Source organism: Barbatula barbatula (genome assembly GCF_947034865.1).
Source record: "Barbatula barbatula genome assembly, chromosome: 15".
NCBI lineage: Eukaryota > Metazoa > Chordata > Actinopteri > Cypriniformes > Nemacheilidae > Barbatula > Barbatula barbatula.
In genome coordinates, this window is record NC_136778.1 from 9,855,183 (window position 1) to 9,869,113 (window position 13,931).

A 13,931-nucleotide genomic window follows, 5' to 3' on the forward strand; every position below is an offset into this window, starting at 1 on the left:
TACCTTTTTCCATTCCACAAGTAACCTGATTCATTTGTGTGTGGGATTGGGGCTGGTTTCACATATGTATTGGGAACCATTTTTGTAAGCATTGGTTTTTATAGGGATTTGGTTGGAGATACAACACAAAAGTCAAGCTCCCCATTAAGAAGCAAAAGCAAAGTGTGTGTGAAATACATGTGCATACATCACTCACACATTCTGAGTGTTTTTATGAATTACTAATCCATATTGTCAAGTCAGACTGATAGTTCACAAAGTTTAAATTCCCTTTGATTAGATTTCTTGAACTTTTATTAAGAATTGAGTTGTGATGTCTCAAACAGTAGATGACAGGCCCCCACAGTCTTTCTATTCCTAAACCTCTACAGGAAGCGGTCCGTTGCAGTCCGTATGGCTGTACTCATTCATACCATTTTCAATGTAAGGCCTGTTGCTCCAGTCATTGAAGACACCCATAATTAGTTGACCTGCTCAGCTTGCCATCTACTCTAATGCTCAAACACAAAAACTTGTAATCTCTTTTTCTGTTTAGATGTTTCCCTGTAGAGTTCACCCATAGAGTGGTTCTCGGTACCCACAATGCACAGGCAGCAGTCTAGAGGTTGTTATTGTTTCTTTTGTTGCATTTCGCTTCTTACTTTTAAATGGCGTGAAAAGGAATATTGTGTGTGTGTGTGTGTGTTAGGAATTAAAAAAGGGAAAAGTCATTCAATGGATTTGAGATCAGTGGGATCTCAGATGGATTGATTTCTGATGCTGATATTTTGACCTTTTGAAGGGATTATCTAAGGCAGTGGTTCTCAAACTGGGGGCCCCCAAAATGCCGCGGATTTTGTTGCATTTTGTGAAATATAGAAATGTATCATCAATTTTATGTAATTAAACAGAAAAATTTGACCACCAACAAAAATAATTGATGTTCCAGCATTGTATAACTGAATATGTTTTTGATTCAATTAAAATTCTAAATTTAAGATTATAAGTCTTTATTTGGTGGGCCGCAAAGCGATGCACCCTACACAAAGGGGAACTCACAACGAAAAATTTTGAGAACCACTGATCTAAGGTCACCTTGTCAATATGGCGTCATAATACAAGGTAGCATAATCTGATCCCCAACATGAGACAGACGTTGTGAATTTAAGAATCTATTCCTTTACTAAACCGATTAGTTTGCACCTAACTCAAATGTATTATGCTATTCACGTTCTCTGTTTTTCATTAGGCTGCTTTTACACCATAAGTAATCCTTATTGATGACAACATAGTTTAACGATATGATGAATCACTTGAACACAGAGAACATACAAGGGTTCATATTGGGCGGAGTCATTGCAATTTGATAATTGAATGAAGTTTTAAGACTACATCATAATTCTTCCTCTATGTAATTGAAAGATCAAATAAAACAAGTTCCATAAACTTGCTGATGTGGATAGATCACTGTTCTGAGCAATAACATACTTTAATAAAACTTTTTGAGGTTAAATAAGGTTATAAAATCACTTTCTCTGACGTTAACACATCTAAAATGTATCAGTTTCAACAACCTGAAGTGTCACAAATATACCCTGGTGCCTCTAAATATAGTCTAAAATGTGTTTATTTTAGTAAGAAAGAGTATTTCAGAGAGGCCAACATGTTTTCAATCCATTATTTATGGTCCATTGCGCTTAAGTATAACTTACAGTGGACCTTATTTTTCATCTATAGCCTAATATGCAAAGTTTTGCCACTGCACCAACCATTGTTTCTTGAAATGTCCCTCGCATAACACGTGATGTCGTATGAAACGATAGATCAAGAAAGAATTATACATTTCCGGCTCTTTGGATTTTGATATAACAATTTCAAGCTTAGTCATGCATAGCAGAGCACTTGGTGTTTTCTATGAACACAGGTCTATTGCTTCTCGCAAAAAACGAGCTGGCTTGTGCTATTTAGGCTATGAGGCGTAATTTACACATTTAAATAACCCAAATGCCTTTGAGCACGCAAACACACACACACACACACACACACACACACACAGACAGACTTCTTGCTCCGAGACGCAAACAACAGTATCCCCCCTTAACTCGAGATTTCCTGCGGGACACCATCCACAGGGCTGTTTTCCCGTCGAGATCGACCCTTCTTCATGCGAACATCCCCACTGTGCGTAAATAAAACTAATAGTTGTGTGTGCAATTTTAAGCCATGCAGATGCTTCTGCCTTAAAAATCGTACAATTCCACAACCTTCCGCGTGATAATAAATGCAATTATTTTACGCAAGCCCGTTTTCTGCATGTTGTTTTATTCGTGCTGTTGTGATGCTGTAAGGCGTGTCTGGGTCTTCTCCATGTGAGACTGATAGGAGGAGGTCTCCTAAAACTCCATCTTCAGACCTGTTTCAACACTTTCCCAACGAGACAACCCTCGGGACGGACTGCGGGGCGAATTTACGCCGGCTGTTGGATACCTGACTGGGACAGTTTCCTTTTGTACGCGTGATATTTTGGAGAAACGGCGTGGGGTTTTATCATGGGAGCGACACCATCCGTGCAGCGGGACGCGAAGAGCCCTGAAGATGCGCCAGAGGACGCAGTCAACGCAGAGGTGAACGATAGGCGTGATGGAGAAAACGTGGATGACAAGGTAACATTGTGGCTGAGTCGTAACTTTTTGTTCCTCAGAGGGGACGTTTTTGACAGAAAACGCCGAACGTGCTCACCTATGTATCCCCATTCGGGACCTCTTAATTGGGATGTGTGGCGCAGCTAGATATTGAGCTTTGCATCGTGTAAACACCTGATACCTCCGCACAGATGTGACTGCACTCAGCGTTTTTACAATTCTGCTTAACGGGTTTTACTTTAAAAAAAATGCTTAGACGTATTTCTAGAGTGTATGCAGTTCGTGATACCGCACATTGGTGTGGGTTATATACAGTATGACAGTATGAGGCAGGCTGGCTCTTCAGAAACCACTTGCCATCACGAGAAAGCTGCGCCACTTTTTGTTGTGTTCATAGAAATAATATGAGATGTCATCGGTAAAAAGAAAATGAAGGTGTTTTTCTATCCCATTTCTAGTTAACCATTGCGAGGCTGAATGAATGCATCAGCCTGAGAAGTTGTTTGCATCATAAAATAATCAATATGTTGTTATATCAAATGATGCTTGAGTTTCATTTTAAAAGCCTGGGCACTTTCACTCTTGTGTGATGTGAGCATCTTAATATAGACACAAAATTTGCACTGTGCTGTTATTTCTTGTCATGTGTCAGATCACGGGATGCATAACTTACACCTTAGTGCTATATCACTTTTAAAGAGCCATGCATCACAATGACAAAGAGAGAAGGCAACTGGGTAATGTACCCAGGGTGGACTAGTGGGGGGATTCCCAAGAATCAGCACATAATTCATGTTGAAAGTGAGGGAAATGTAGAAAGTGAAAGAGTCCTTTACTATTAAAAAGTATGATGATATTCAGAAGATGCCCCAGTAATGTTATTTGGGTCCTTAATCTTGCATGATGTACAATGATACGTTTATTTCAGCACATTGTGGGACAGATGGACAATAACAGCTACGTGTTGTGTTGTTCTTGTATACTGTAACTGTAAATATATTTTCAAGACACAATTTGATGATTGTTCCCTTAGAAGCAACAATGGCAGAACATTTAGGAATCGATTAAAAGAGTATCAGATGTCTTTTTTATGAAGACAAATGGGCGATATAGATTTTAATATACTCTTGAACTCTCTGGTTGTTACAGGAGCCATTGGCAGATCTTGTAGAGTGAGGGTGTAGAGTAAAATGGTTTTATTTGATGTTACCCAAAGGAAGCCCACTGTTTAATGTAGTGAATTAATAAAAAGTACTAAAACAAATAGACTACATATAACATTTTTAAACTGTTAAATTTAATTCCAATTTAACTCAATTTTGTTAAGCTTTATTCACTGACTATTTAAAGCACGGTGGCCCTAAATATTTAGAAGAATTGAAATCTAAAAACACCTGTTTGCACCGTTTCACAATTTTTCTGTGCAATTGCGGACTGAAACTTGCCGAGACCTGCCTCTGGTATGGAATATTCAAAAATGTTTGGATGTTTGTTATTCATCAGATAAAACCAGATTCCTTCCAGCTGCCCTTGAACAGGTGTGGTCCGACGGGCCGTTGTGTCAACAGTGTATGCGTGCGTGATCTTTAGCAATATGAGTGCATGCTGTGTATACAGCGTTGGTTTGAGGCGCCCTACTGGAGATGTGGTTGATAAACATCCTCTCTGGCTCGCATAGGAATTTTAGTAATTCCTCTCTCTCGTCTGCTCCATCACCCGCTTTAAAATGGGTCAAAACATGGATACGGTTGAGCACCTACTCAGACATCACATTTCAACATTCATTCCCTTTAAAGTAACTCCAAAACACTCCTTAACATTGTTAAAGAACCAAGAATGTCCCATTAAATGCATTCGCTGCTTGCTTGGTTTGTTCCACTATTTATTTGCTGTGGATAAAATGGTATTCTTTGAAGCCACGGTTGTAAACATTAACAATAATGCCTGTGTTTGCCTTCACAAGAAGATACACACTCTGGCCTTTTTTCCAAACCAACAAAGCAGTGATTGACAAGTACATAAACACTCTTCAGTGTGCGATTAGCGAGAGTACATTCACACTATTTAAAAATCTGGCAACACGCACACAAACACTCCAAACACATGCCAGTGTATAACCTGTGTAAACTATGAAGGATTGCATAAAACCCTTAACATGTCCGAGCAGTAATGAGAGAGGGGTGGTGTGGGAGCATTTGCAATCAGATAAGAGCCTCATAAAAGATGGGACTCCAGAAGAGGAGGGAGGAGTGGAGAAGGTAGAGAACAGAGGCCCCATTTAGGATGGGCTAGAGTACAGGTCCCAGGGCAGGGGGGTGTTGTGTGCGCATGGGCCCGAAGAAAGAGAGAGATTGAGGGAGGGGGATTTGAAAGTAAGGTTGCTGCTGGCTTAAATGGGGCTGTATCACAGAAAAAGTAAAATGGAGGGTGCAGGGAGAAGAAAAAATTTAAGGACATTGTTGCATCTGCTTTGTTGCCTGGGGAAGAGGAGGTTCAATAAGTAACTATGATATGAAGCTTTGGGAATGGTGCTGTTTTGGACGTGTGAAGTGAGAAGAAAAACGAATTTAACCTTGAAAAATGGACAGAAGATAGCTTTTTTGTAGGCAACCAGGCCAAGATTTTTCACATTTTCTCCAGTATCATATTTGGGACACATCTGTGAAAATAGATGGAATGCAATTAAAACGTTGTATTTTCTGTGAAAAAATTTAACTGAGAGTACCACAATACTATCATTCATTGACCATAGTCTTGTTCAAAACCTGTATATTACTATTTTTTCTGTAGATCTCAAAAGGATTTTTTTTCATACAATAGAAGTCATTAGGGGCCATTGCCATTTGTAGCCATCACTTCTCAAAATATCTTTTGTGTTGTGCTGCTTGTGCAGAAGAAAGTCATACAGGTTTGTACTGACAAATTTTGTGTAAACTATCCTTTTAAAGGATATAATTGTAAGTTATAGCGTGAAACTGTTATTCAAATTTTCTGTTTTATTGTGAATAAGATTAGATAAGAGCTTATTGTTTGACATTTACATATACAGGTTACATTGATAACAAATGTCATTGTCATCTGTGACTGATGATCAGACAGAACCTGTACTCAGTTAGTCCTGTAGTGAGAAGATCTGTTCCAGGATCAGCAGAGGATAGGAAATAGGAGTTGGAGTCAGATATTATGCAATGGTAGGATGTGACAGAAGTGCAGTCAGACATCATGGGATCTGTGGTTTAATGAGGATTTGGCATGAGCAGCCAGCCTGCATGCTCCACCGTCCCATTCACCCTAATGCACCACAAAGGGAGTGGGGACTTTGGCAAGAATAATTTTGTCAAATTGGTTAGAAATCGGCATTGTTTAAGACCGGGCTGAGCTGGTTGATTTATACGTTACTGCAATAAGATTTTTAGCAGTATCGTAAAATCACATGAATGTTGTCGTAAGACTACTTTGATGTGCAGCAAAGGAGAATAATATAGCTATATGAGAAGACCATTAGTCATTCATGTGTGGACAGAGGGAGGCACTTAAAGTAATCCACTTACTTCAACGAGGCTGATGGAGAATGAGCTAGAATTAGGCAGTGAATGATGTACAGATGAGTGAAGCGGGAGAAGATCTGTTCGTTTATGATGTCAGGTTTACAAGAAAGCAGGACCTTCATGCCCCGATTTTGGCACCAGGTGTGACTCACTCACTGCTTAAGACAAGATAAAGCATTACCAAAACTAGTAAAAAACACATTTTTATGACATAAGAATTCAACTAAATCTTGTGTTAAGAATCCTTCAGGTACCACCCAGTTTCATAGCATGGCTGATGTCAGAAGCGAGGGTATCACCAAAAATTAAAGAATGCCATAGAAGAACCATTTTTGGTTCCCAAAGAACCATTCAGTTCAAGGTTCTTATAAAAACATAAAAAATTCCACTACAAAGAATATTTTGGGAGTAATGAAAGTTCTTCAGATGTTTAAGGTTCCATTGGAACATTTATGGAACCATTCAGGCAAAAATAGTTTTTCTAAGGTATCATAAATAACCTTTTTTTAAAGTGTGGGTCAAAATCAAAGGGTACCCTTTTGTGTTTTGCTCCTCTCTTTTCTCTCTGTCTTTTTGTTTAGAAATTAAGTTGGCTTCATCAAATGTGCCAGGGGTTACATCAAATATTCCCAAAATAGAAAACCGAGAGGCCAGTGAGGCCATTTAAATGCCGAACAAAAGGACAGTGCATAACACACTGCTCATCTAAAATCATCTTTAATTAACAACATTTTTGTTTGCTGTTTTTGTGAAGTAAACAAGTCATTGGAGTTGGACTTGTGCTGGTAGATGTAACGCTCTCTCCTTGTGAATAGCTGAGACTAAGTGCTTCCATCAGGAGCCAACGTCAATAACATTTGATTACTGCCCTGCCAGAAATAGACAATCCTTGTCAACCATTTACTTCTTTCTGCACCTCACAGCCGAAGAACCCTTTTGTTCTCGTGAACAGCAACTAAAGGCTCCTGGATGTGCTTGTTTCACAGCTTATTACATATCTGGGGGACTATTGACTCACGAGCCTCATTTGAAAATACAAACTTTAAAGGATGGATTCTGGAAGTATTTTGGATTTGACTCAACCACAGGTGATTCAATGCTTTTAAATACATTTTAGGAAAAATGCAATTAGCATAAATTAATGGTGGTGAATATTGGTTTTAGTTACATTAAATCATACGCATCAACAAAGGAAGAAATGCGGTGGGGCGGCAGCCATAAAAATGACAATCTAATGACCCTCTTTAATGTGAACATTGCATTGGTTTGGGAGATTATGCTGCTCCCAGATTGTTTGCATGCTGCTTTTATTGATTAGTAACACTGATTGGTTTTAGCTGATGTCATGTGCTGTTTCCCAGCAAAGGGTTGGACGCACTCTTGTTCTCTATTCATGCATTAGGAAATTCATAGAGCCACTTGATTTTAATGTCTTGTGCTATGAAATATGCAGTCAAGATCAAAGGCATGTGGCGAAAACGTACATTCCCAAACTGTGATAATGTTGATTTCAACAAGTTAATCAAATCCCAGCAATGGATCGTACTACATGTCATCACAAACAGGAACCACTCCCATTCAAGTAAACCTCAAAACAAAAAATCTGGAATATATTTGTTCACCCTTGCTAATTTTGAGTTGATTGGTAATGGTGTGCTAATCTCTCTTTTTATTTTAGAAATGAATCACTTGATTTTATGATCCATCCATGGGCAGTTCTTTCTTTGTATTTACAGAAAGCTGCAAAAGTCAATTTCTCTTAGTCATTAAATGTACAATGTTACTAAATTTGAATGTATTTAACTTTTTAAAATGAATTTTTTTTTGTATTTGTATTTGTTCTTAAAGGCGCTGAGATGTTATGTTACTATAGAGACATGATGAAGCCATGTGATTTATCTTAGGAGCTTTCCAATATGTCTTAAATTGAAAATTCATCCGTCATGTCAATCATGGCAAGCTGTAATGGCCTGTTGTCGTGTTTATTACACCCTTAAGATTTCCCTTAAAATCCAGTTCAAACTGAAAAATATCTGCCGTATTTTTATAAAAGAATCATGTTGTTTGTGCTGTTTGCTGTTGATTTATTTTTTATTGTTAGAATATTTGGGTAATACAGAAAGAATGTTTGAATAAAGCCTGTGCTGGATGAATGAAATCAATATTGGAAGAGGGTTCTAACCTCAATTAAAGTCACGAAAAAGCATTAATATTGGATAGTAACTACTACTTAATGTTTTTTTGTAAATCACTCAACCAGCCATTTCTTGTTGATAATGTCCTGTTGAGGAAATATGTATTTTTGTAGCGACGTCATTGAGAAAGTAACTGTTCTCTCTTTCTGTTAAGAAAACTTGCATTTATAAAGCATCTTCAAAATGTGTATTGTGTATAAAAATGTACATGCATACATATTGAGGCTATACATGAAAGAAACAAGTAAAGTTAGTATCATTTATAATTTATTTAAATTAATAAAATGTTTAAAGAATTTTTCAAGGGAGGATAGATGGTTGCATAAGAAACATTTAGAATTTGACATCCACAAACACATCATTTATGCCAGCAGAATGCTTATACATTTGTGTGCATGGTGCAAGTGATAAAATAAGAAAGTATATAGATTAACTACATTTACTAATGGTGCCATTATATAAGTTAAATAACAACAGAACCTACATTTAGCCCTGGGTTTCGTTTGTTTGTTTTGCTGTAGTTTGTTTCTTCTGGACATCTAAACACAGTAGGAAGCAGGGGGAAGGAGTTTAGCACTTCCTGTATCAGGCACATGCGCTATATCCCCTACACTGCAGTGCAGACTCGCATCAGCTCTGTGCTGTGCCAAAAATAACAAGCTCTCTGTCTCTCTCTCTCTCAAGGATAACCCCTGGTCACCATTGAAATTCAAATCATGACTCTTGTCTTTTAACAAACTGCTGTGATCCTGTATTTCTGGTAAAATTGTGTTTCTGTATCGGAGTACGTAGGGAGGGAAAACGCAGAAAGCACATATCAGATTTGTAAGCATCCAAGCATCCAAATCTCAGCACAAACATTTATAGACTGAAAGGTCATATATCATTTTGGCTGGCTTCACAGCTATCAAGAGTTGCTGTATGTAGAGAATCCTGCAATGCTGAGTAGGAAACACAGATCGCACATAAGATGACATCTGGGTGAACTAAAGAAGATAATGATATCCAGTTTTCAAGTTTATTGCCCAGAAATTCTCACCAACAGTGGTTTGACATCTAGAAAATATGGAGCCACAGATTACGGTACAGTTTTACATAAAGATTACAATTAAAAAAAAAATGCTGAGTTGTTTTTAACCCATAGTTGGGTCAGGACTGTCATGAACATTTCATGAGTTCCTGATTTTGAAATTGGCATCGTTTTACTCTCCCTCGAGTTGTCTGTATAAATTACTTTGTTTATCTTATAAACATAGAGAAAGATATTTGGATGAATGCTGCAGCGAGGTAGGCGAGATGAGAGCCGGGATGCGAGGCCGGTGCATGAGTGTTAACGGTCTCGCATCCCGGCTCTCGTCCCGCCTACCTCGCTACAAACCGAAAAGTTCTTGCCCACCATGGACTATAAAAAGTGCCCCAGCACTTGATTTTAAATTCACTAAATATTTTAGGGTGCTCAGTAAAAAAGAAATATGGCTATAAACCATAGCCATCAAACAGAAGATCCCAAGATCCTCATTCTCAACTCCCTATTGCTGTTTCTTTAAAGTAACAGGAGAGTCACATCCAAGCTTTTCTTTCTTATGATCGGAACCGCAGCCGAAGTAGGACCCTTGGGTAGAGGGATGAAAAAAGGTTTATTGTTTCAGACTGTCTGTGTCTGTGGGGGGGGGGGCTATCTGGGACGGTCTGGCTGATCTGTTGGAGACACAGGGAGGTCCTGTCCTATTACATTGATGTTTGCTCATGAGGGTGGCATTAGTGACATCTGTTTGGGGAGTAGGAGGAAAGGAAGATTCCCAGTATTGGCAGGAGACAAATATTGAATCAGGAAAAGCATGGAGTCGTGCACTGGGGTGGCTGGCTCACAGTTTGTAACTTTTCTTATACACAAAGACAGACATTTATTTAAACAGCATATGTACAAGTTCCTGGAATTACTAACAAAACACGTTTTTTATCTGGCTCCTGTTCAGTGCCAAAAATCTTTTTTCTAACTAAGAAGGTAAAGAATTCATAGCATAGGCTTCCATAAAACAAACAGACCTGAAGCCAACTTGAAGGAAGTTTTAGAAAGATTGCGCAACTTAATCCCCGGCAGCCTCTGAGAAATGATTTATCAATTCGAGGTGTAGAAATGCACAGAACAATGTTTTTTTTAACGCTTCGGCATAAATTTGCCACAGTCTAGGAAGTTCAGGCAATAAAAGGTTGTGTTTGTCCGCCTTTGAAACCACAGATTTTCTCCTTCATTGAATGAGAAACGAGCTTTTGACGGGTCGAGTCCTGACTCAGAGCTTAAAAAGACAAATGATTTGTGGAACTCAAAGACTGATCTGATTTAAAGCAGTTTCATTAAATCAAATCAAGTCTATGAACATATGAGATGATTCATCTTGCAAGTGCATTTCAAACATCTGTTTGTAAGGATCAAGTTGTAAGCACTCGCCTATTAAAACACTCAGAGTCGTAATAATACCGTGGTGTGGACTGTTTGTGAAATAAGTGTGTTCACAAAAGACTGAGGTTTTGTGTGTGTTGCCAAAGACTGATCGTTTCACATCTGTGTTTGTGTAGCAGGAGATGATGCATGCAGTTTGTGGTCTTTGAGGGTCCAATACAGAGTTTGTGTTACCCAAGTGTGCATTTGGGTTTGTGTGCTACACAAACATGTCTGTCTTTCTCAATACTGGATGGGGCGTGTCAGTGTACCGTTTCAAAATTCATTTTCAGATTTATCGAGAGGAATGTGTGTACATCAAAAACATGTTACTACTGTTTCACGTGTAAGGGTATCCACAAGAATTATATTTAGCTTCCCAAAAACAATTCTTAGAGAGATGCCATTTTATAAATTGAATGCAATATTTGTTTCACTGTGTTAAATAAATTAACTTGACAATGTCTTGGACATGAAGCCGAACCACTGTGTGTTCCTTTTTGTGTTTGAACGTGTACAATGAATAATCATACATCCAACATTAGATCTTTAAATGCAACTTCAAGTTTCATCTAGATTACAGTATTACCAAAACAAACAATGAACGAATTAGGATTCATTTTTATTAACAAAGCAAATCATATGATCTGTTTTTTCCAATACAGAGTTACACAGAGCCAATTTTTGCTTTAATTTCATTCGCTATGGTAAACATGGGAAGCCTTAAGAGCGTGCACCAAGTGCCAGATGTGGTACTGAGACTCTGCACTGGCCATCTTTTCATCTTTTCAACACTAACTGCAACAAACGAGTTAGGTCTGTGAGAGGAGGCGGGGCTCTTCTGTCAATGCGTTCACGTGCAGTGTGTATCAACCGTCAACCTTTTGGTCGGAAAAGGAGTAACATTGTTACAAAAATCTCACTTTGTGTTCAACAGGACAAAAATATATATTTATATAGAATATATTAGTATACAATAAAAAAATACAATATTATTTTTCTACTATGGTGGTGGATGATGTCACAGAACTGAAAATGGCTAACATTGTTAAAAATATCTTTCTTTGTGTTTTTAACAGAACAAATAAATGTATATAGATCTTTAACATCACCATTTACCATCACATGAAAGGCAACGGTTCATATGACTGCAGCAATATACATTGTTTCAATATGCCCAAGTGTGTTTAAAGTTTAATATACGAATCGAATAGGAACATCAGAATCAATACTCAGTCCTAAACAAAACCAGACAAGATTATGCCAGGAAGCCTAGAATGAATGAATCTTAAATCGTGATTTATCACAGAAATGTGTGATTAATCAGATTATTTTTTTATAATATAAAAGATTCCCAATTGTTTCTATTCCCATTCATTTTATATTGTGGTCAGGTGTAAAACTGTGACTTTTTAGCATCGTTTTGCCTTTTTGAATCACATCTGGTATTGCTTTTTGTGTTTACAAAACAAGTGCTTAAAAGTGATCAAGATTCGTACTATTCAATTAAAGAGAAAATCTATCAGACAAAATACTTTTTCCTCTTTTCTATTAATTTTTGTTAGCATATTTTTTGACCGAGGACCACAAGTGTGACTGTTTTAGTACCATTTCGCATTTTTAAATCAAATCTTTTTTTGGGGTGCTTTCACATAGCCAGCGCCAAATTAGTCACCAAGTGGCCCTAAACAAGGAGCACCAGGGAGTTAAAATCGCCGGACATTTCTCTCTTTTATGTCAATAAATTTGTCACCTAAAAAGTATTTGATATATTTCACCCTCAATAATCAGACTTTAAAACTGTTCATTCAACTGAAACTGCTGTTCTTGTCAACACATTTTTGGGTTTGAATTGCTTATGGCTGCCAGACCACTCAGTTCCTCAGTTCCAATTGACCCGTCCAATGCATTTAACTTTAGTTTACCATCTGCTGATGTTGGATCTAAAATCTTACTTTCTTGTAGCCTCCTTTGATAACATGTTATATGATGTTTGATTTGCACACTGAGTACGCCAGAGTTCTCCCCTATTGCTTTTATGCTGACGTTACATGGCTTTACATCCATATTCCTTATCCATCTGCAGCTTTACAATCTCAGTGATCTCAGTCTGGCTCTCTGACCTCTCATCTTGGAAGGCTTCATGTAATGACCTCATCTTCTGCAGTTCTGCTGCTCTCCTCACTGCCTTTCCTAGGGTTGCCAGAATCAGATTAAAACATTTCTAAAAAAATGCTTTTCTGGCATACAGTTCTCCCAAATGGCTGCCCTTTGTTTAATACAGGCAATGGCTGAGTAATGCATCAGCACATTTAAGTTCAGATGCATCCATCTGTGTGGTCTATTGAACTAGCGTCCCCTAAATACAGCTATCCTGCATGTGAAGTGCCTTTTCACTTGGTTTGAACTTTTTTTTGTTCTGTTTAACACAAAAGAAGATGTTTTGAGGAATTTAGGAAAGCAAAATGTTTTGTTTGGGTACCATTTAATGTTTTGATACGATGGTAGTCACTGATGCCCCAGAAATGTCGGTTGCTAACATTTCTACTTCTGCTAACTAGAGAGTGAATAATTCATGACAGAATTTTCATTTTTGGGTGAATCTTTAAATTTAGTTCTGGAAATGTTTTTATTGTAAATTAAATGCTAAAGATGTGCCCATTTGCCTTCTTTATTCTGCAATTCATTTCCCATCAGCGAGGGGTCAAAAGGCAAAGGTTAAAGGACTATGAAAAACCATGACCCCAAGAGGATTTTTACAGCCCTGTACAAGGCGCAGTGTGGATCTATATTAGATTTTGAATTTGCCATCTGGTTCTCAGACACACAGTATATGAAGATGTAATATGGCTAAAACATGGGTTATGAAAACATGTTGCTGACAGACATGCTATTCTAGGCTTTCAGTTTTATGAGATAGTTGTATCAGCATGTGATGTATAGTGATGTCTGCAGTTCACACCCTGCTGAAGATCATTCTTCATAATGCAATTCATCTTAAGGTCTAATGTTCTTAAAATTATTCACGCTGGGATAAATTTCACCCTGTAAAATTCTCTAAGCATCTAACTACAGACACTTGAATTGTTGTTTAATCTCCATAAATGTCTCAATTTAAAATGAAAGT

General features: G+C 37.8%; 1 protein-coding gene across 2 annotated transcripts in view; it reads left to right on the forward strand.

The window, feature by feature from the left end:
* The first annotated feature begins 2,013 nt into the window (after positions 1 to 2,013).
* The window catches only part of akap12b (A kinase (PRKA) anchor protein 12b), a 31,151-nt gene continuing 19,233 nt past the window's right edge, over positions 2,014 to 13,931 (forward strand). For both annotated transcript variants that reach the window (XM_079475293.1, XM_079475294.1), the window contains exon 1: positions 2,014 to 2,642. In XM_079475293.1, the coding sequence (XP_079331419.1) occupies positions 2,529 to 2,642 (114 nt within the window). In that variant the 5' untranslated portion in view covers positions 2,014 to 2,528. The remainder of the gene's footprint in view (positions 2,643 to 13,931) is intronic.